General features: G+C 35.0%; 1 protein-coding gene across 1 annotated transcript in view; it reads left to right on the forward strand.

Moving 5' to 3' along the window:
* Positions 1-24,301, forward strand: part of KIF14 (kinesin family member 14) — a 67,660-nt gene that overhangs the window by 15,418 nt on the left and 27,941 nt on the right. The window contains exons 6-23 of the mRNA XM_027843358.1: positions 3,288-3,386; positions 4,868-4,920; positions 6,025-6,055; positions 6,664-6,771; positions 7,197-7,313; positions 7,657-7,772; positions 11,535-11,707; positions 12,888-13,035; positions 13,290-13,353; positions 15,645-15,829; positions 17,147-17,249; positions 17,631-17,791; positions 18,716-18,863; positions 19,479-19,631; positions 21,351-21,477; positions 22,072-22,165; positions 23,487-23,625; positions 24,199-24,299. Coding sequence (XP_027699159.1) covers positions 3,288-3,386; positions 4,868-4,920; positions 6,025-6,055; positions 6,664-6,771; positions 7,197-7,313; positions 7,657-7,772; positions 11,535-11,707; positions 12,888-13,035; positions 13,290-13,353; positions 15,645-15,829; positions 17,147-17,249; positions 17,631-17,791; positions 18,716-18,863; positions 19,479-19,631; positions 21,351-21,477; positions 22,072-22,165; positions 23,487-23,625; positions 24,199-24,299 — 2,120 coding nt within the window. The remainder of the gene's footprint in view (positions 1-3,287; positions 3,387-4,867; positions 4,921-6,024; positions 6,056-6,663; positions 6,772-7,196; positions 7,314-7,656; positions 7,773-11,534; positions 11,708-12,887; positions 13,036-13,289; positions 13,354-15,644; positions 15,830-17,146; positions 17,250-17,630; positions 17,792-18,715; positions 18,864-19,478; positions 19,632-21,350; positions 21,478-22,071; positions 22,166-23,486; positions 23,626-24,198; positions 24,300-24,301) is intronic.

The following is a 24,301-nucleotide window of genomic DNA, read 5'->3' on the forward strand; positions in this document are numbered from 1 at the left end:
TATTGGACCAGATAGGTGAAACATTTGGGCAACTAGGTGGTGCAGTGGATAGAGCACAGGGCCTGGAGTCAGGAGTACTGGAGTTCAAATTATGGCCTCAGACACTTACTAGCTGTGTGACCCTGGACATTTAACTGTTTGCCCCAGTTTCCTCATCTGCAAAATGAGCTGGAGAAGGAAATGGCAAACCACTCCAGTGTCTTTGACAAGAAAATCACAAATGGGGTCGTGAAGAGTTGGACATGACTGAAAAGACTGAACAACGACGACAACAACAACAAAGTGAAAAAGATTTATCGGTCACTTACCACATGCCAGGCGTTGTGCTAGCTCCTAGAGATACAGAGACGACAATGAAAAATGCCTGTCCTCAGGAAGCTTACATTCTGTGGGAACAAACAGTACACACATAAGTATGTACGAAATGAATACAATGTCATTTGGTGGGGAGACACTAGCATGTGGGGTAGGGGATCAAGAAAGGCCTCATGTAGGAGGAGATTTTGAGCTAAGTTTTGGTGGAAACCAGGAATTCCAATAGGCAGGAATGAGAAGGGCAGTAAATTCTAGTGGCATTGCATGGGGGAAAGGCTTATGCAATGACAAAAAAGATGGTAAATGGAGTGTCATGTGTAAAGACAAGAAGAAGGCCCATTTAACTGGACTGATGAGTAGATAAAAAAGAAATCCAACTAATTTTTAAACAATTAACAGTAGTGTTGTTTTCTTCACAGGTTCAATATAGGCATTGTGCTTCAGGCATATTTCTATCATTAGTTTAATGATCAAATCTAGTGGTCTTTTCTCAATTTTAGTTGCACAATTAATTTGCAGTATTTAACACTTGCCTATTCTCTTCCCCCCCCCCCCACAAGTGTTCTAAACTATCCTGGTTCTTCTCCTACCACTTTGATCACTTTCTAGTATCTTACGATGCTTTCCAATTTTTTTCCTGACTCAGAGCACATTCTTTCTCCTGATTGTATCTCTAGAAATTTCCCAAGGCTGAGTCCTTGACTCTTTTCGTGTTATAGTCTCTTCCTCGAAAAATTAATGTATTATTTTAAAAAATAAGTTTTTATTAATATCTTCTGTTTCTTACATCACCATAATATCCCATGTATTTCCCCTGTCATCCCACTCCCACCCCCCTTGAGAGTCATCCCATGTGACAAATAGTATTTAAGGAGATGGCTCTTGCCTGGAAAACTAGGAAAAAGGAGGAAGAAGAAAAAGAGAAAGTCAGTACAACTGATTGATATATTTAAAAAGTCTAAAAACATGTAGAGTGTAAAACCTGTGAACCTCCCACCTCCACACACCAGGGATGGATTTGGGGGTATCTTCTCATACTTCTTCATTGAAGTCCCACTTGATCTTTATAATTTTGTTACGTTTACATTTGATTTTTTTGATGTGTCATCATTCTTTCTATTTACACTGTTATAATTACTGTGTAGAAAAACCTAATGTATTCTTAAAATTGTGTTCACCACATATGTGTGGATAGTGGAAAAATCTGTGCCTTTACTTCTAGCCTCCCTTCCAGCCCATATTGTCACCTGTTGATTGGTCATTTCTATTCTACTTTAATGTTCTGTCATCACCAGAAGATCCTAAATTTAATATTCCCATCCCCTCTCCAAAAAAAATGAATTCTGAGTCGTAATTTCTGTGTTACTATCATTGGTCCCGTTGTTCTTCCAGGTAGTGGAGTTCATCTTTGACTTTTTCATTTAAAGAGTTTCCATGCTCTGGCAGTCTTTCCTTGAAATATCTTTTAAATGATTTCCTTCCCATCCAGTTCCATTGCTGCCAACCAAGACCAGGAATTCACTATCTCCTGTCTTTATCACTATAGTAGCCTCCTAATTGTCTCCCTGCAACCATTTTTTTCCCTAAGCCATCCTGCATTTCACAGCCAGTTTAATCTTCCTAAAATCCAATTCCACTTGGTGGATGAATATTGGTAGGAACGTCATATATGGTTAGATACTGATCACAAACACCAGTAAGCACTATCTTCCATTCTTTCTTCTCCTCATGTCTTGCCTTCCAGTTTTTTTTAATGATCTTTTTTCTTCTATGTTTGCATTGTTAACTATTAACATATATCCATCTTTGGGCATAGAAACCGCCCCTTCCAGGAAGCCCTCTAACTCTTTCTTACACACTCTCCTCTCCCACCCCCCCCCCCCACTTTATTTACAGGGCACTTTGTTTTCGCTTCCACTTCTTTCCTTTATCCCAGTTAGTATTTGTTTGAACCAAATTCCCTGTACTATGACTTTAAGTTTGAGCTTTTTTCAGAAGTTGGACTTTTGGTGAATTAGTGAATAGTACTTAACTGACATGAAAACCTTTTGGATTGCCTTAGGATTTAATTTCTCTGCAAAGGTGCATCTTCGTTCATTTAATGTATGCTATGACTGCTTATTATTTTGGTCTGACGTGCTTCCCACTGACCACACTCCTTCCCATTTATCTTATGCTTATCCCAAAGCTCTCTTAATTCTAACCCCTTGTGCACCTGGGAGGACCTAATCCTATTCCAGGGGTGGGGAACCTGTGACCTCGAGGCCACATGTGGCCCTCTAGGTCCTCAAGTTGGCCCTTTGACTGAATTCAATGGCTTGAGGACCTAGAAGACCACATGTGGCCTAGAGGCCACAGGTTCCCCACCCCTGTCTTATTCTTACAAATTCTGCTTAAAGTCCTTTGCCTGAAATTCACAGTCATCCATGCTGTAGCCCAATATCTTCTTTATCAAATACCTTTTTTTTCCATTGCTCCCCCTCCTCCAGCAAGGCTGATTATCTTCCTCTCTCACAAACATATCATGCTCATTGCTGTCCCTGTAATTCCTTTGTGCTGTTACCCTTGGTTCAATGGATTGCCTTTCTTATTATTCACTAACCCAGGGCTCAGGTTCCCCTCCACAAGGCTTTCTCAGAACACCCTGGACTATATGATCTTTTCCTTTTCTGACTATCCCATGTCCCTTGTTGACTCCACTCCCTATTTTCCCCCTTAGTTATGTAGTGCCTTTTCTTGTTACCAATGTTTTATGTCTCTTATCTCCCCTTTGCAGTTGACTCTCCTAGCATCTTGTACAATGCTCTACGCATTGCTGGTGCTTCTCCAGGAAAAGGGGCTGTATCTCATACTTTGTATTCCCCATAGTACTCTGGATGCAATAGATATGTATTAATACATGTTAACCCATAAAAGGAATTTAAGAATCTTTAAGGGTGTATTTTCATTTTACTTGTTTCTCTTTGTACTAGGTCTCCTTTCACCTTGAAATGAGTTTCTTTGAAATCTACAATGAAAAAATTCATGACCTACTTGTTTGTAAAGCTGAAAATGGACAGAAAAAGCAACCTGTAAGATTTCAAAATTCTGTTCTGCTTGCTTGTTTTAAATTTATGATATGTGAATACATGGTTTCAGTTTTTGAAGATGCTGTAGATGGAATGTGTGTGAGCTACAGTTACTGTATTGTTCTTAAAGCGATAATGGTATTAACAATAAAAATTGAATCACTTGTTAGGATACTCATTTTAATTTTAATCCAGTGCTAAGTTAAAAAAAAAAGCCATTGAGCTTTCCCCCTAAAAGTTTAACTGATCTATAACTAATGTATAATTAAAAAGCACTAAAAGTATTCTTGGTATATTTTTAAGGTGTCACTTTGAAAAAGATTATTAATCCAGTATTTGTCTTGTGGATATCCTTTTCGTGTAAAATTCTCTTTTAATATAAATACATATTCTCTCTTACATAAAAGTGATATAATTTAAAAACTGGAAGGGACCACAGAAGACTCATTTCACAGATGAGGAAATTGAATTCCAGAGAGGTTAATATATTTGTCAGTTATGTCGTGGCAGGAAAACAAATTGAATATATGTGTGTATATAAACAAGTGTTATGTTTGTGTATGTATATGAACATATGTAAGCTTTTCATTTAGCAGTTTTTTTCTTTTTTCTTTGTCTTTTAATTGATACTTTTTGTTGATATATCACTCATTTCCAAATTCATTTCCTTTACCCCTAATGAAGATGAAGAAAGAAAAGAAAAAAAGTTTAATAAAACTGACTGATATGTTAACTGCTTCTGACAATGAATGTAAAATGCATACTTATTGTCCCTTTAGTAGTTCGTTTCTAAACGTCATTAACATGGTTTTACTTTTCTGTTTTCTTATATTGACTGTAGACAGACTTTAAAATGTGCTGCATTCAAACTATGGAATTAGGGGGATCATAATATGTAGTAGTATCCTGAAATTACCTAAATCTTTTTGTTCCAAAGTTCTTACTAGTTTTTCTGTTCCTGTGCAAAGTTCTATAGTAGCTACTGTTAGAACTTAGGGCTGGGGAACCTGTGGTCTTGAGGCCCCATGTGGCCTTCGAGGTCCTTGGGTATGACCTTTTGACTGAGTCCACGTTTTACAGAATAAATCCTTCAATTAAGGGGATTTGTTCTGTAAAGTTTGGATTCAGTCAAAGGACTGTACTTGAGGACCTAGAGGGCTACATTTGGCCTAGAGGATGCAAGTTCCCCACTTCTGAATTAATTTACGGTTTTTTGGAAATGCATAGATACTTTTGCTTAAAATAAAAATTATGTCTTACAGGTTTACTGAATTTCACATATTCTAAAAAAAAGTCTGTTAGTGTTTGGATAGTCCTTCTTCTGCTTTGCAATTATTAATTTTGAGAACGTTTTGTTATTTCTGAGTAAAAAAAAAGTCTGATTTTTTTTTGCTCTAAATTCAGAAGGTAGAAAAATGATGCTTTTAAGTTGTGTTTTACATTATTTATGTTACTTAACTAATGCTCATATTAATTTTTACCAGCTCAGAGTAAGAGAGCACCCAGTTTCTGGACCCTATGTAGAAGCTCTGTCAGTGTAAGTTTTGAATGGGATTAGGGAAAAATGGGACTGAATATGTTTTTAATAGTGTCTTATGTCTATAGATACAGCCTTTTAGAGTAAATGTTGTGCACTTATTTCAATAGATATTTGTTTAACATCTTCACTGTGAGTAGCGTTGAGCTTTGTGCTGGAAGAAATATATTAGAAAAATTAGGTGACAGGATCTGTGTTCTCATGAAACTTACAATTTAATATAGGATTAATATAGGAGGAAAGAATTAAAAATAGCACTAACATTTCTAACATGAAAGACTGGGTAATTGTGTACTCTTGGTAGAAACAGTACAGGAGAAGCAGGTTTTACTCATATGGAATTTGAAATGCTTATGCTAAGGACACTCAGCTCTAAGTTCCTAACTATTTACCCAAGTCAGAAACTCTGGACTACCATTCCTTTTCTACACCGCCTATACTTATCCTTCTAATACTTCTTTCTATTGTAAGCTATATCATAAAACTTCCCAAGAGCAGTGACCATGTCTTTCTATCATTTTGTATCCTCCATAGTACCTGGCATAGAGATTCCTACAGTTAGCACTCATTAAATATTTTCTGATTAACCAATTTTCCTAGCTCTCCCTTTTTTCCCCTTCCAACCTCCCATTACTTCTTCTGAGGAACTTGTGTCACTACTGCCAGGAGATGTGAGGAAAAGGATCTGAGCTAAATTAAATGATCTTTGACTCTTAGCCTTTTATCCTGTGTTTCTTCAAGGAGGAGAGCAAAATTACTTTTTAAGAGATTAGAATAATTGACAAGCCCAGAATTGTTCTGAAGTCGGATAAGCATATACACAGAATTTAGCTTTACAGTTATAGAATTGGAAATCACAGTATTAAGTTTCTTCATTATATTAAGTGAATATTCATTTTCTCTAAGATTGAGTTATCACTTTATTTCCTGTCATGTGCAAATAATGTGTTTCTGCCAAATAGGAAATGACATCAAATAAAAAATCTGTGAATTATTGAAGATAGCTACAACATATTTGAAATATATTTTCATGTTTTATGAAAAGAAAAATTAGAATTATCTTTAGTGAGATCTGTTTTTCCTTTCTGTTTTTTAAAAAAATAGGAATGTTGTGAGTTCTTACTCTGATGTCCAGGTAAGATCTAATGTCTGTTTTATTTAAAAATTTCCTGTTTGCAAAGATGATTATTGCTTATAAAAATGTTGTTCCTATATACTTTTTTTCCTTAGCTACTAATGGTCAATTTTGTGATTATTTTTTGGTGGATTGTCTTTGTTTTGTAGTTAGAAATATATTGCTCCTCATATAAAAAAATACGTCTTTTATATCAACCCAGGAAACTAGAATTGTTTTTTTTTAAGATATAGTATTATTATCCAGTTGAGATTTGAGAGAAAAAATAGGAAAAGGGAGACTGATAACTGATTAAAATATCTCAATTCTGCTAACAATTTACTTCCTTATAAGTACTTTAAAGACTGTAAAGCACTCTCTTTACAACAGCCCTCTGAGAAAGATAGTACAAGTATTATTTCCATTTAAAGAGGAGAAAACGGGCTCTGAGAGGTTACAAGGCTGGCCTGTGGTCACATCTGAATAATAGGGGGATTCAAACCTAGGTCTTCTAATTCTAAAAGTTGCAGTCTCTTCACTGTGCCATGAGACTGACCTTAGCTATAGTCTGCCATTTTGCTCTCCCTCCTCTTTTTAAAATTTAATTTAATTTTAATTTTTTTAATTAGAGCTGGCTTGAATTGGGAAGTAAGCAAAGAGCAACTGCTGCTACTGGTATGAATGACAAAAGTTCCCGTTCACATTCGGTTTTTACCTTGGTGATGATCCAAACAAAGGTACTTTTTGATGGTTGGTTTTCGTCTGTATCAACAGTGAAATTGAAGCTTATGTTTTTCTCCTATCTACTGCAGTGGATAGCATAAAGAAGGCAGAGTTAGTAGTATATGACCAAGAGGGTCATTCTGTCAATATAGCTAACAGTTTGTAATGCTTTTTAAAGCAATAAATTCATTCTTTTTTCTTCCTTGTTTTTTCTTTCACTTATAAAGTCCAATTCTATTTTTATTTTGTTTCATGAATAGAGAGTGTGAATGTTTTATTACATGATAAAATTGCTACATCACAAAAAAATGGGAATGAATAATTTTGAAAATAAAGATTTAGCAATGTTGTAAAATTATTTTCCTTTTGAAGATTTTTATGCCTTAGGATAACTGACTGCGATTTTAGAGCACTGATTTTTACTATCTTTTTACTACAGACCGAATTTGTGGAAGAGGAAGAACATGATCACAGGATCATTAGTCGCATAAATCTAATTGATTTGGCAGGCAGTGAGCGCTGCTCAGCAACTCAGACTAGTGGGGAGAGGCTAAAGGTAAGTGTTCTCCATGTTACATTTTGATGAAACTTATGTTAAAGAATGTTGCATTTGGAGGAGATCACAAGATTTTCAAATGGTAATCATTTTAATTTGCATTTTATGGGAATATACTCCTGTGGTATGATGTAGGCTGTGATCTTAAGTTGTTTTTAATTATATAACTGCTTTTTCGAAGTAATATCTTTGTTGACTTTTGAAGCATAGCTGAAGTGGCAGTTATATAGTAGAAGAGAAATTTTATTAAGTTAACCAATTTAAAAAGTTTATTTTAGGGACCCAGATGAGGTGACTTTATTGTAACTTGTCAGTTACTTTTTTCTGTTCTTTTTTAATTTAGGAAGGTGTGAGTATTAACAAGTCACTCTTGACTTTGGGAAAGGTTATTTCTGCTCTCTCTGACCAAGCAAACCGAAAAAGAGTTTTTATTCCTTATCGTGAATCTGTTCTTACATGGTGAGTATATTTTGAAGTACAAATTATTATTATATAAAATAACTCATTGATTGAGGGGTGAAATAGTGTGTATATTCTCATACTGGCTATTCATATTCTGTAAGTTACCTTTTAAAATCTTATTTTCTTCAGCAGCAAGATAACATGCACTACATGTGTTCATGTGCTATCACAGTGATTATTAATATATTTCTATCTCTTAGTTCAGACATACAGTGTTTAGACTATTCCCAAAGCGCTTGGAAGAAAGGCTATTTTTCCACTTTACAGAGATGTGGCTTTGCAACTGATGTTTTGTAGTGGAGTTACCAATTGGAAGCCTATAGGGAATAACCTGACTTTCATGGATTTTGAAATTTGCTGAAAGAAATAATATTCATTATACATCAATAAAAGAAAAAAACATGTTATGCTATCCTAGATCTGATTCTCACCAATTTGTTGCCAGGGTAGAAATGATGAGGACCTTGGGGGAGGGGAAAGGTGATTAGTCCTCCTTAGAATTTGTGATAGTGAGAGAGAAAAAGCCAGGTATATAGTCAGAAATGGATTCCAGCTTTTAGGAGGCCAGATTTCAGAGGGTTCAGAGAAAGCACGGTATTCCATGGGCTAAAACTTTATAAGGGAAATTGGTCCAGGAGGAATGAGATGAAATTCTAAATACACAGAGATAAGCAATCCTAGTAAGGAGAAAAAGGGAGAAATATCTAAAGATACTGGGTAGATATACAGGGAATTTATCAACTAACTTAATTTTTAGAAAGGCATGTATGGAAGTTAGAAGCAAAGACAAGTAACCAGGTGAATACAGAAATGTGGCCAATTCCTGTTAGAATAGCATCAGGAGTGCTAGAATGAGATGAAGCTGGGGATGAAAGCTATGACAACAAAGATGTGAGGTTTTGTTGATGTTATTTTTACTCTATTGTGGGAAAAGGGATGCATGTACAGGATGAGTGGGATGATAACTTATACTTAGAAGGCAGAGCCACTTAGATCTTATTTTCCTTTTGTTTTCTCTACCAAGAGAAATGAACTTTAGACTGGAAAAGAATAGAACAAAATGATGAAAAGATAGAGTAATGTTGGCTAGATGATGTAGATATATAATTTCAGAACTGGTTGGCTGGAACCAGAAAGTAATTGTTAATGGTTAGATGTCAGCATGGTAAGAAGTCTCTAGTGAAGCGCCCTAGGGATCAGTGTTTGGCCTTGGCCTCTGCCTTTTAGCATTTTTATCAGAAACCTGAATAGACATAGATGGCTTGCTCATCATATTTGAAGATCACACAAAGCTGGGAGGGATAGCTAGCATTAGATGACAGAGTTAGAATTTATTTTTAAAAGATCTTGACCACCTAGATCAGGCTTACATGGTACACCACCCTCGGGCCATATGTTGTGCAGACCTGATCTAGATCAATGGGCTCAATTGAATGATAGGGATATTATTTTGGGTTTGATAAATCAACTTCACAAGTTTAGGAGGGAGGAGGTATGGCGAGGAATAGGTCCATTTGAAAAATATGTGGGGATTTTGGTGGACTACAGTTTTAATATGTGTTCTATTGTGATATGATAGCCTTAAATACTCAGGCAGTCTTAGAATACATTTTAAAAAAAAAGCCTAGTGTCTAGGACTTCCAATGCCATGCTTTTCATGAAAGCAAAGGCCCATGTTTTAATATTTTTATTAAAAGTTCAATCATTCTTGCTATATGGAAGCAAGATGTGAAATTCAACAGTCTTTGAAGAATTAAACATAAATTTCACAATGAGGCAGTGGAAAAATACATGGTGGGCATAAGCAGACTGTAATATATTAACTAATGAGGAATTTTGGAAAAAGAACAGAAGTAAAATATGTTATCAAGCAATTTTTATACAGAAAGAGAAGAGGGCCATGGTGAAAGTGAGGGGTGATTGATACAGCTAAAGTACTCTGTTGGTACCCTTGCAAAAAACTGGGGAAGGACCATCAGTATGTTAGATGGTTTTTTTTGTTTTTTTTTTTAATGATGAACTTATAGAAACATGTGGACAAGAGTTATACAAGATGGTCAGGAATGGATAGGTTGTGGTCTTTATGATGGGAGGGAACTTCTGAATCAATGTGATCATTGATCCATTTGAGTATTTTGAATCTATTACTAGAGAGATGGTAATACTTCTGTACTCTGTCATGGTCAGATCACATGTAGAGTTTTATATTTCATTGTAGGTACTACATTTTAGATAAATGAGAGAGCACCCAGAGGAGGGCAACCTCTAGGATGGAGAGGTGAAAAATTGTGCCATAGGAAACTGGAGAAAGTGGGACTTTTTTCCTGAAGGAGAGATAACTTGGGTAGCTTCATGAAAGCTTACTTAGGCAACTCATGAAAGTTCCCTTTAAGTGTTTGAAGGGCTGTCACGGGGAGGAAAGTAGATGTGTTCTGTTTGGTGCCAGAGGGCAAAATTAAGATTGCTGAAAGGAATTTTTAGGTAGAGGCTATTCCAAGATTTTTGTAAAGAAAATCTTTCTGATGAGATCTACCGAAAAGGGAAAAGGCCTGCTTCAGGAGTAACAGGTTCTCTCTCACTGGAAGTCTTTCCACAAAAGCTGGATGACTATTTGTTGATTATATTGTAGAGGGAATTCTTGGTTAGGTACATGTTAGGTACTAGGTGGCCTCAGATCCTTTTCCATTCTGAGATTCTCTGATTTTTTTCATTCTGTTGTTTTCAGCCCTGGTTCATTTTTTCCTTCCTCACAGGTACTTTTTTTTTTGTACTAGACATTCAATAAATACTTTTTTGAATTAAGGGAATAATCTGACTTCTAAGATGTTTCATTTGTTAGATATATTGAAATTTTTTGACTTAGAAAATTTTCAATAACAGCAAATCTAATGTCATTTCTACTACTAGGAAATCTCAGGCCCTCTCATTGTTATTCTAGAAATTTTTTCTTACAAAGCTGACCTCTTTCTTGGAATATAGATGAAGTTTCAATTGATTAATTCATTTAATATATTTTTTTCAAAAATTTGTTTTTATATCAGCTGTTGTATAAGAAATTTGCATTTTTAATGTTGCAAAGTCCCTTAAGTGCTAATTAGGCTAGTTAACATGTTTAAGAATACATAATTTAATGCACTATAATATCATTTTATTCAATCAGATCATATGAATGATGATTTTAGATCTGTCATGTGATTGATGTCTTAAAAGGAATTAATACTATGAAACTTAGACATGCACAATATTTAAATCTATAGGAAACTGTTTTTTCTTTGTATTTCTTAAAAGCACAGTTCAGAAAGGGAAAAAAATCCTTTCATCTATGTAAGGAGTCAAAAGGAAGCAATATATAAATTCCTGCTCAGCATAGATCAAGCACTTTTAGATAATGAAGATATTGTTTATAAACTGATAACCAAGAGCTGGAATGAACTAAGACTACTTGTTTCTTATATAGCTTTAGTCCAGAGTATAAGTTAACACCCCACCTCTCATCAGGGCATATAATAATCAAGTAGATGCTAATTAACATCTTTTAAAATTTTGCCTTAAAATACTTCTTTGTGATAAAAATAAAAATTGGCTAAGAAAATAGTTTTTTTCATGAGCTCCTTACATAAATTACATATTCTCAAATCCCTTAAAATGGCATTTAATTTGTGATAAGAGTATATGCTATATTAGTTTAATTTTATGACATTAGAAAATTACTGCTACTAAGTTATTGTTAGAGTAAAGATTATATTTTTTTCCTTACAGGTTGTTAAAAGAAAGCTTAGGTGGAAATTCAAAAACTGCAATGATTGCTACGATTAGCCCTGCTGCTAGTAATGTAGAAGAAACATTAAGCACACTTCGGTATGCTAAGCAAGCCCGTTTGATAATCAACATTGCCAAAGTAAATGAAGATGTGAATGCCAAATTAATTAGAGGTGAATAACATTTTTCTATTAACGTATTTACCTTGTGTGTAATAGATGTAATGGTAGCCTCATAAATGACTTCAAAACTGAAATTGGTGCATTATAAAAATGTCCATGTCCGTTTTCTCAGTTCCTGATTTTAACATTATTACAGTGTGATCAAGGGAGAATGATAAAGGGAGGGAGACAGAGGAAGAATAAGGACCCTAAGCAAGACAAATAAGAATGAAGAGTCCATGGATGGCAGTAGTGAAGAGAGGAGTCCAAGAAAAGTCCAGTCAGGAAATGCTGGGACTTTTAATTCACTTACCTGTCATTTTCAAGGAACTCTTCACTTTTGCTGCATATTTCTGTGTTCCAGACTACAAAAATTCCCATTCTTGCCCACTGACCCAACCTTTTCCTGGACTCCTTTTCACTACTGCCATCCCTGGGTTCTTAATTCCTACTTTACCTTGCTTGAGTAAGTGACTTAGAAACAACTTAGATTTGCATTTTTATCATTGGCTTTTCTAAGGCAGTTTCTTCTAATAACTTATTAATTCTCATTTATATATTGAGGTATGTATTCTACAAATAACAAAGCCTTTCCTTGAATACCTTCCCTACCTAGCTGCTTCTGTGTTTTATGAAATGAGGACAAATGATAGTCCTCATTAAAATAAATCTTTTAGATCTTGGAAATCTCTAGAGAAATATTTCTGGACAGAAAGATAATTATCATAGATTATTTTCTTGAATTGCTATTTTAGAAACAATTATCAGAGGTTAGTTAAGAACTTGAATATTCATAATTATTTGAATTTCTCAGCAAATACCTAGGAAAACATTTCTATGGAGTGAGATATCTATCTGGAGGTATTTTGTAAACTACATCCTTAGTACGTAGGTGTTTAAAATATTTGTTATTCAATTTCTTTTATACAGCAGTAGTATATACTATCTTGTTTCTTTGATTTTTCACCTAGGGAAGGGACAGACTTCTTTTTGTTAATAGGGAAACAGTTTTAAGTTCATTCTAAATATACATTTATGTCATTAAAAATTAAGATAAAATACATTTTTTTCCTAAGTCAAGAGTGCTCTAAGTACCACAAAAAAAGATTTAAAGGTACAAGTGAAGAGTTACACTTTCAGATATGCCATATATTAATCATATTTGCATGTTTCTTTTGGGAAAAATATTTAGAACTAAAAGCAGAAATTGAAAAGCTGAAAGCCACTCGGCGAAACACTCGCAATATTGACCCTGAACGATACAGATGCTGTCAGCAAGAAATAACTTCCTTAAGAATGAAACTTCATCAACAAGAAAAGGATATAGCAGAAATGCAAAGGTAATTATTTTAAACTTTAAATGAATGTGCTGTTAGGAATCTTAGAATTAGTGGGGAGTTTTTTCCAGGCACCAAGTACATTCCCCTGCTTTCAAAAAATTGGGCTTAATCTGTTCTGTTTTGAAATACTTTCAGAATAAAAAATGCCTTAAGTTCCCTGGGTAATTTATTCTAGTGTTTAGTACACCCTTATGGTCAGGATGTTCTTTCTTATGTGTTATAATATGGAATTCAATTAATTTCTTTCTGGAAAGGGCGTGGAGAGAAAAACTTGAACAAGCAGAAAAAAGAAAGCTTCAAGAAACGAAGGAATTGCAGGTACTACTTTATTCTAAGACAAAAAAAATAGTTGCTGTTGAGATAGAAAGGATGATAAGCCTCTAGCCAGTGCTCTCCAGAAGTACATAATTAGTTGTCAGAATAAGGCACAATCACATAAGAATAACTAATAAAAGGCAACAAATCTAGCTAAAAAGTAAGTGGCACAAACAAATGCTTCATGAATTTTAAGGAGGAAGAGATCAATTTTATTTAAGTTAACTACCCCCAGGCAAGGATTCATGGAGAAAGTAGGATTTGAGCTGGACCTTAAAATTTGGGTAGGATTTTGCTAGTAAGAGAGTGAGGAGGGACAGCTAGGTAGTGCAGTGGATAGAGCACCGGCCCTGAAGTCAGGAGGACCTGAGTTCAAATGCGGCCTCAGATCAAACACTTGACACATACTAGCTGTGTGATCCTGGGCAAGTCACTTAACCCCAATCACCTAAAAGAAACAAAAAAGGAGAGAGTGAGGAGAATACTTGAAGAGGGGAGAAAGGTACAGCCTTTTGGTTGGTGGATACTTTGACTAAGGGTTCATGTTGGGCAGTAGTAGGAGATAAAATTGGAAAGGTAGGTGGGAGCCAAATTATTTATTAAACACTTAAACATTAAATCCCACTTTAAATAATGGGCTTAAGGATTTTGGCTTATTCTGTAGACACTGTAGACACTGAAGGTTTGTGAGTTGCAAGGGGACCAGGATTATCTCAGAACTGTGAATTAGGAAAATTAACCAGTCAGAGGTTTACAGGATGGTTTTGGAGGGGTGAATAGCTGGAAAGCCAGCCAATAAAGTGGCTATTAGCATAGTCTAGGCATGAAATGACTATGTGATCCAGGGTAGTGGCAGTGGGAATAAAAGGGAAGGGATGTATGTAAGAGATGTTAGAAATGAAGAATTGATAGGATTTGGTATGTCGAGTGTAGGTGTAAGGTTTGGCATAGTGCTAGGAGAAGAACTTTAGGGTTCTTTAAAATGGGTAACCAGGGTAATGATGGTGCCATTAAGAGTAATGGGGGGGGCTAGGTGGGGCAGTGGATAGAGCACTGGCCCTGAAGTTAGGAGGACCTGAGTTCAAATCTGGCCTCAGACCAAACACTTGACACTTACTAGCTGTGTGACCCTGGCAAGTCACTTAACCCCAATTAACTAAAAATTAAAAAAAAAAAAAAGTTTAAAAAAATTTAAAAAAGTTTGCTTAAAAAAAGAGTAATGGGGGGAAAAGTAATGGAGAAGTAAAGGGGAGAAGATTATAGATTATACTTTTATTCTGTTTTGAAGTTTTATGCTAAATGTTAGTACTCATATTATGTTTCTTAATCAACAAACATTTTTAAGTGCATACAGAGTATCAGCAACTGTGCTTAGGATGCAAAGATTAAAAATGAAACAGCACTCGATTTGAGGGCAAGGACTCTTGGGAGAGACAACATGTATATAAATAAGTATATACAAAGTAAATATAGGGGCCAGGGCACTAGCAGCTGGGGGAATTAGGAAAGACTTCATGTAGGCATAGATTCTTGAATAGACTTTTGAAGGAATGAGGCTCTGAGAGGCAGAGGCAAAATGGGAATACATTTTAGGTATAGGGTACAAAGGTGCAAAAACTAGAGATGGAGAGTCATGTATGAGGAATAGCAAGAAGGTCAGTTTGGTTGGACCATAGAGTATGGAAAGGGGAGTAATGTTTGCTAAGGTTAGAAAGGGTTTTAAAAACAAAATAAGAACTTATATTTGATCCTAGTGGCAATAGGGAGCTAATGGAGAATATTGAGTAGGGTAGTGACATGGGCAGACCAGTATTTTAGGAAATCACTTTGGCAGCTGTGTGGAGGATAGATTGGAGTGCAGAGGGACTTGAGGCAGAAAGGCCAGTTAGGAGATCATTGAAATAGTATAGGCAGGAGATTACGAGGGTCTGAGCAAAGGGGGTGGCTGTGTGGTGAAGAGAAGGGCATGTATTTGAGAGATTCTATGGAAGAAGGCATGAAAAAAATTGGCAGCTAATTGACTCTTGGTCAGGCATCAAGTTGAGCAGGAAGATTCTGAACCTGGAGAATTAGAAATACGGTGGTGCCTTTGATACAAATAAGGAAGTTTGGGATAAAGGTAGGTTTTGGGGGAAAGATGATGAGTTCCATCTTGAGCTTGTGGAGTTTGAGATATCTGATAGGCAGTTGTGGACATGTGACTGCAGCTTAAAAGGTAGAATTTTCATTTTAAACAAGTAGAAATATTGTTGCATTTAATTAAGTTCATTTTGTTTTTTAATGAATTTACCTAGAAAGCAGGAATTACATTCAAAATGGATAACCGTTTACCAAATCTTGTCAATCTCAATGAAGATCCACAACTATCAGAGATGTTACTCTATATGATAAAAGAAGGAAAAACCACTGTCGGGAAGTACAAACCAAACTCAGGTCATGATATTCAGTTATCAGGGGTGCTAATTGCTGATGATCACTGGTAAGTTATTTCACAAAAACAGTATCTTTAAAAAAAATTTTACTCCAAAGGCCTCGTGATGGAAAATGGTATCCATATCCAAAGAAAGAACTATGGAATTTGAAAGCAAATTGAAGCATACATACTATTTGCTATTTTTTTTTCTCTTCTGTTGAGTTTTGTTTCCTCTTTCTGGTGGTTCCTCCTATTGGTTATGATTTTTACTTACAACATCACTAATCTGGAAAAAAATATTTTAACTGTTGAGACTTTCATTTTAATTTTAAAAACCTACAAAATAATCAGTTTAAAATGTTTACACATACACACACACACACACACACACTCCCTCACTACAGCTATCCGATTTTCCATCTTTTATTCTCTTAGGAATCCCTACATGACTTTTGAAGGTATGTGATAGGAGAGCTAATCCATCAGAGACAGTTTTCAACTGTCCTTCCTTTTTTTCAGTACTGTTTAGCATCCTCTAGAGTACTATCTTATATATATGAATAATGCAAAGTCATGCATGTTTTGCAAAGGATGTCACATTGATAATCTAAGAAAATATATCCTTTAAATAAAATAAAAGGAAATAAACTTGTTTCTTGCAATTTCCAGACATGTTTTTAAGATGATATCATTCCAAAAAGATGGGATAACTTTCTCTAGATCCTTATAATCTTTTACCACATTTGGGTCATCTTCATCTTCCTGCTTATTCCTCTCTTTGATCTTCATCAGGGTCGTTTTCATCATCATCTGCTTTTTGTACATATCTCCTCACTGTATGTGAGGGTGGGGGGCCCTCAGCTGCATCTCTAGGCCTGACCCATCTCAACCTGTCCCATCACCATGACCCTTTCTTCTTACAGGCCAGCACTGTGCAACTTAGTTTATTTTGAAAATATATATACCAAAGGCATTAATTAAAAGAAAGTACAGTTAACTTTGTGAATTTTTATATTTATGTTGAAAATGATCTAGATTTTGGTCCTAGTGAAAATGTTTTGGAATGTCAATAATGAGTCCTGCCATAAGCCCTATAGTTTTCTAATTTGCTAATGACAGAATTGTTTCTTATGTATAGTTTTCTTAACTGGTTCAAATTTTTTTCTTGCTTATCATGATAAAAATATTTCTAATATAACAAGACAATATTTAATTAAAGAATTTCTTCATGCAAATATACATTGACTATGACATGACTTTAAAGTTTAAAGTTTTAAACCATAAACTTTAACTCCACAAGAAGAAGCCTAATTACAATAGTCAATTTTCTTTTCTCTTTTGTGTGTCTTACACTTGTAATAATTTTGCTTTTTATTTTAATAGTATTATTGAAAATTTTGATGGAACAGTCAGTATTATTCCACTGGGAGATGCAAAAACATATGTAAATGGAAAACATATTTCAGAATCCACAGTTCTGCATCATGTAAGTTAAATGATATAAAAATTAATTTCTCTGTATTTTTAAAAATGTTTGAAATCAATATTATGTCCAAAAAAGTTAACACTGCAGTTAAATTTTTAATAAACTGTAAAATTGTTGTATGTGATTTACCCTCCCTTTTTTGGGGGGGGGGGTTGGCAGTTGGGGTTAAGTGACTTGCCCAGAGTCACACAGCTAGCGAGTGTTATATGTCTGAGGCTGGATTTGAACTCAGGTCCTCCTGACTCCAGGGCTGGTGCTGCATCCACTGCGCCACCTAGCTGTCCCTCTCCCTCATTTTCTAAGTTGATCTTTTCCCTCTTCTTAATTACCCCAACATTCAAGTAATCTTATTTAGTAAATATGTGCCTTTTTTTTTTAAAGGGTGACCGTGTCATTCTAGGTGGAGATCATTATTTTAGATTTAATCATCCAGTAGAAGTACAGAAAGGAAAAATATCATTTTGTGGATCTGTTGTTACAAATGATGGTCCAAAAGACTTTGAGTTTGCAAAAAATGAATTGCTTATGGCTCAGAGATCACAGTGAGTATTACTTTTGATAGTATTAGGTGTCAAATCCTGTATGCACAGAAGTAAACAGTAGCTATATGGTGATACATCCTGCAACCATCTAGTATTCAGTTTTTTTCTGCTAGTTGGTAAGGACATAATTTTTCCCTAGACTTAAAAATAGCTTTACCTCTGCCGTGTGCATTTTTCTGGTTTCTTGCCTATCCTTTCTTACAGTAGTAGAAATAGCAGCAGCTGCCAAAAAGAATTAGTACTTAGCAGATTTGATTAGGATATTTTAGATAGATAAATAAGATACTATAGTGACTATGTATACACACTTTGTCACATCTCTGGTTTAAAGTAGACTTATATCTATGATGCTCTTTAAGAAAGTCTGACACTGTTTTTGCCTCTGTCCACTGGCCTCCTTATTCTTTAATTTCTTTGTTCTGCCTTTACTAAAACCTAAAGAAGAAAGAAGAAAACCTATTTTTTCACACACAGGCAAGAAAGCACATTCTAAGTACTTTAAAATTGTTTTGTATCATAGTTTCATCTATCAAGCCAAATTATAATGGGTAACTTGAAATATAATGAATTTGAGGGTTATAATAGCCCTATCATCATTTAAATTTTGTTACAGTTCAGAATTTTTATTTTCTTTAGTTATAACCAAAAGTTGACTTTGATATTATTGATTTTCATGTGAAATTTTTGCTATAATCATCATCAGTTTTTTTTTTTTGGTAAAATATCTTTATATTAAGGAATGTGAGCAAATTTCCTCCTGGCATAGAATTACATTTTTACATAATAAATACAAGGTTGTCATAGTTAAAGTTTTTAGATAAAAATAATTCTTCAATAGGAAACATTTGACCATGATTTGAAACTATTTCTTGGCAAACAGAAATGTTAGAAAATGAATACTATAAATTTCTTGCTACTTTATAGACTTGAAGCAGAAATAGAAGAGGCACGGTTAAAAGCTAAGGAAGAAATGATGCAAGGAATCCAGATTGCAAAAGAAATGGCTCAGCAAGAGCTGTCTTCTCAAAGAGCTGCCTATGAAAGTAAAATAAAAGCCCTGGAAACAGAACTGGTAAAAAGCAGCATTAGATTACCTTTAGTGTTTATGAGAACCTCATGCTGATGGTGTGAATGTGGGTACAGGGGACCCTGGGCAAAGAACGGGTGTGTGAGGTGAGGGGTTTTACACCTGTATTTATTCCCTCTGCTGAAGGAAGAATGGCAGCCTAGAAAGTCATTGCTGTGGGCAGAAGGAAAAAATGCAAAGAAAATATGTATAATCTAAGATTTGTAGCTATAGTTATGTTGGTAGGTAAAATCTGTCACTCCAATTATCTGGGATTCCAAAGATTTTTTTTGAAGGGGAAGATCCTAAAAGTTAAAAGCACTGATACTTATTTCTAGTTATTTATCCAATTTTTATTATAAGTTGTGTTGGTATGGTAACTTTCCCATTAGTAAACATAAGTCTTTTATGCATTGACTGAGGTTTTGATTTTAGTTGGAAACTTTGATCTACTTGGAAGCTGAGGCTACTGAGGTTAAATGCTTTACTCAAAGTCTCTGAGCTAGGATTTGGACTCATGTCATCTACCTACCGAACACATGAACCTTCTGCTAGACCTGGATCCTTGTTTTGAAGATGGTATTCATTATGTTCTCTGGTTGTGTTGTTGTTCTTTATAAGAAAGAAGAATCTGAGAGGAAGAAAATGCAGGAAATAAATAACCAGAAGGCTAATGACAAAATACAAGAATTAGAAAATGCAAAACAGCATCTTGAACAGAAAGTTCACGTTAATAAGAAGCGATTAGAAATGGAGACTTTGGCTACAAAACAGGTAATCTCCAGTCCATAATTAGTTTGTCTGATCAATCATAAGGAAAACACTAGCCATTTTTTCCTGCTTTTGGGATCTTGAAAGAAGGTGGTTTTTGAAAGGCTTGCAAGGAGGTGTAAAAATAAAGTATACAAGTCAGAAAGTGCCTTCTTGTCAGGCCAAAGTTGTTCTGGTAGATGCCTTCTTTTTCCTATTGTTTACTTAGATTTCAGAGCCAAGACAGAGCCATTAGGGATAGCTCCACACCTGCATGATTTCATACCTGCTTCTTATACCTTTTCTCATTTCTCATCTAGATTTAGTAGGTCTCTTCCTTCCCTGTACCTCCATCTTTATTTCTGGTTGGAATGTTTAAGGTGTAGGTCAGTAGGTAAGGTTTAGCTAGATAGACTGACTACTGTGCAATTCATCTCTTTTTCTATCTCTTTTTTCTTCCCCTCTTCAAAGCAGAAAGCAGCCCAGGTTGCTTCCTAATACTAAGCATTGGTGAACTACATGACAAAGATTCCAAATAATCTAAATAACTAAGGAATACTGTACCTTTCACAGATAATGCCTTCTTTTGCTACCAGTCTCTAAAATACTAATCATTTGGTGAAAACCTTAAATACCTTCTAATAGAGAAGCATGAAGTCATATCTGTCTGTCTTCAAAATTTATTTTGTGAGATTAGAATTTTTTCATGTTGTCAATCAACAAGCATTTGTTAAGGAGTTACTATATACAAAACACTGTGCTAAGCATTGGGGATACAAAGAAAAAGTAAAAACAGTTCTTACCCTCAAGGCAAGGAGCTTGTATTCTTATGTGGAGACACCATATACATCAACAAGATATATTCAGGGTATATGGAATAGAGCTGTAAAGTAGCAGCTGGGTGGACTGGAAAGGCCTTCTGGAGGAGAGAGTGCTTGAGATAAGTCTTAAAGGAAACTTAGAAGATGCTATGAGGTAGAGTTTAGAAGGGAGAGCTTTCTAGGCATGGGGCAGAGTCTGTATAAAAGTACTGAAGCAGAGAAGGGAGTGTTGTGTGGGAAGAACAACAAAGAGGCCTGTGTGAATAGACCAGGAAGTGTGTGGAGGGGAGTAAAGTCATTTATTTAAAACTTGAAAAATAGGAAGGGGCCAGGTTGTAAAGAGCTTTAAATGCCAAATATAAAAGTTTATATTTGATTCCAGAGGAAATAAGGAGCCATTAGAATTTGTGTCAGAGGAGTGGGGGAGGTGACATAGTTAGGTATTTGCTTTAGGAAGATCACTTTGGTGGCTGTGAGGAGGATGGATTGAAATGGGATAGACTTGAAGCTGGGAGTCTAATCCATAGTCCAGGTGAGAGGTGATTAGGACCTAGTCTGAACTAGAGTTGTAGCAATATGAGTGGAGAGAAATGGACATATCCAAGAGGCGTTATTAAAATAATCTCTGAAATGAAACCTTTTTCTTGATCACTAATGCTTCTGATCATATTTTTGTGAGCAGATTTTTTACTTTCCATCAAAATTTTTACATGGAAAAAGTTAAACTTATGCCATAAAAACAACTTTAATGCATTTGTTATGAAACAAAAACATAGGCAATTTGTTACAATTTTATTACTTAAATTAATATGCTACAAAGCAAAGTTTAGTCATAAATATAAATGTTATCATTATACTTGTATATTTTGTTTTTTTTTTTCTCTCTCTCTTGGATGGATCTATACAAATGGATGTTATTTAGGCCTTAGAAGATCATACTGTTCGGCATGCAAAGATTCTTGAAGCTTTGGAGGCTGAGAAGCAGAAAATTGTTAAAGAAGTACAGATTCTACAACAAAATCTGAATAACAAGGATAGAATGTTAACAAGTGAGTGATGGAGAATGTAATATTTAACGTAAAGCTATGTATATTACCTTATAAAAATGAGTATATATGTAAGGCAGTGTGCAAATGCCTAGGATACAGAATTTTTCTTTAAAAAAAGCCTCTTTACCTACAAGCTGTTCATGTTCTACTGGGAAACTGACCTTTTCATAGATAAATAAAGTTTGGAATCTAAATACATCTGTTCTTCAACCATGCATCTTATCATCTACACTATAAAGTTAAAAAGAGAAGCAGTGTGCATAATGGATAGAGTATTGAACTCAGAATAGGAAAGATTTGGGTTTTAATCCAGCTTCTGAAACATACTAGCTGTGTGACTGAGCAAATAGCTTAATTGCTCTTAGCTTCGGTTTCCTTGTCTTTAAAATGGGGATAATACTTGTAGTAACCAACTGGGTTGTGAGACTCAAATGAAATAATGCATGTAAAATACTTTAATGTGCAATGTTATATAAATGTCAGTTATTACTAGTAAGTACCTCAAAATTCTAGTAACTTTTTGGAAATTTGGCTGTTCTTAGAGAAACATATTTACTTATTCTTGCTTAGTTTATTATTTATGTTTTGCATTAGTTCAGCCTAATTGGAATTTCATGAAGCTCTCAATGATGATCCAAGAAGCCAACACCATTAGCAACAAATTAAGAAAGTGTTATGTTTTTTGTAGGTGAGTGATGTATTTGTTGACTATAAAATGCCTTCTATCCTCGTCAACCCTCCTTCTTCCAGTTTTAACTTTAGTCATGTTTTCTACAATTATCTGGAGATTCCTAGCATTTTAATATATAGGAACTACACCAAAACTTTGTGAAGACTATAACCCCAAATGCCACTATGCATTGATAGTTGGCAAAGTATTTTTGTGTTTAATGAGGAACGGCAGAAAAGCCATCCACAGTGATCTGGAGATTCGATTGGTGAACTAGCTTTGTATTGTTGGTCAGGCAAGAAAAGGTATCAGTGCTAAGCTCTTGAAATCCCTGAAATATCTTTGCAAGCATTTTGTTCCCAAGGTTTGTGTTAAAAACAATTGTTCTAAACAAAACTGATTACTATGTAATTATAATAACCAATCTTAGCCCCAGAGAAGAGTTGAAAAAGTGTTCTTCCCTCTCTTCATTACAGGGGCTGGTGTGGGGACTCCAAATGTAGAATATTGCATATACTATGAGGCATTATTGACATGTGTATTAGTTTTGCTGACCTGCTTTTTAAATCTTTATTATAGGTAATGGCTTACTAAGACAGAGGAGAAAGGAGGAGGGATATATCCAGAAATCAATGTAATAAAATATTAGGCATTGATAAAAAATTTTTTAAAGAACAATTATTTTTATGTCATTTTTTAATCATTCATAGGAAGACCTAGAAATAAACAGTGTATTAATTCATTAAAAAAAGTGGAGTCCTGTGGTGGGTGTGAACAAGCTGCAACATGTAACCAGCGAGGGGCTCTGAGGTAGAATAGGAGTCAAGGATGTCAACGAAGAAAAGTATAACAGGAAGATAAGACAGGCTGCTCCCGTGGGTGAAGACAGGTGTTAGCAGGTAGGCAGCATTCCACTGGTTCCGTCATGATGCAGGGAGAAAGTGAGAGAGGTCCCCCATCAGGTTGGATGGATCTTTTAGGTGAAATTATGGGTTGGACACAGACAAGAAGTGCATTGATGGGTTGTAGTCTCCAGTGTTGGAGGAAGCTTCCAAATAGGCAGGATCATAGATCCGTTAGAGTAATCAAGTATGAATCTAAAAGATTAATTCATATCTTCTCATAATTAAAATAGAATGTTGTCTTTATTGAGATGTTTTTTGAATCGGCAGTTTTGCAGACTTTATGTAATTCATATTAAGTATTTTTTTTGCTGTTATATGAATGTTTAATTACAGAAGAATTTTTGTCAGAATTTTTATTGTCTTATTCTAGTTAAGGAAATGTTCCCTAAAGTATTGTGTTTTTTTAAAGGTGTTTTATTATTTTCTTCTTTCAGGCATGATATATCAAGCCAAAGAAATAGTACTGAACCTTCTGTTCAGGTCCAGGTTCGTAATGTTCAACTGGGAATCTCAACTTTCTGGAGCCTGGAAAAGTTTGAATCTAAACTTGCAGCAATGAAAGAACTCTATGACGTATGGAATTTTAATAAAATTTTTTGTTTGGAAAAAAGTTTAATATCAATTAGTTTAGTTATTTTGTACTTGGAAAGGGAGGAAAATACTTAGTCTGATTTTCCTTATTATATAACCTTTTATACCTTGTAAAAATGTCAAAGCTACTAACAGCATATTTTGTAGGATTGGGATTTTGGTTAAGGGATGGATGGAATTAGATATAACAAACATTTATTAAACATTTACTACATACGAGGCACCGTGCTAAACACTGGGAATACAAATACAAGCAATTAAGGCCTTGTCTTCAAGGAGCTCACATTCTAATGGGGGAAGATGACAGAAAAAGGGAAGCCAAAAAGGGAGATGAGGTGGAGTAGTGTCATAACTTAGATATGGTCAGGAAGTTATGTGGAGGCCTGGTTCAGATGACAGAAGGCAAAAGCTTAGTGTCTCGGGGCAGAATCCAGGGTTCCAATGGCAGGAGAGTGAAGATGATGACCAGAAAGCAGGAAATGTGCTATGGGAAAGACCAGGCAGAAAAACTAAGGGAGAAAAACTAACCAGAATAAATTATTTTTTATTTCTTAGAGTCATAGTAGCATTAAGGATGAAGATATCTTTTATGATCCAGAAGATGAATGGGAACCTGATTTAGCAAATACAACAGTTTCTTCATTTTCTAGAAGAAGGT

This window comes from Vombatus ursinus, unplaced genomic scaffold (genome assembly GCF_900497805.2).
Source record: "Vombatus ursinus unplaced genomic scaffold, bare-nosed wombat genome assembly UNPS02014909.1, whole genome shotgun sequence".
Taxonomy (NCBI): domain Eukaryota; kingdom Metazoa; phylum Chordata; class Mammalia; order Diprotodontia; family Vombatidae; genus Vombatus; species Vombatus ursinus.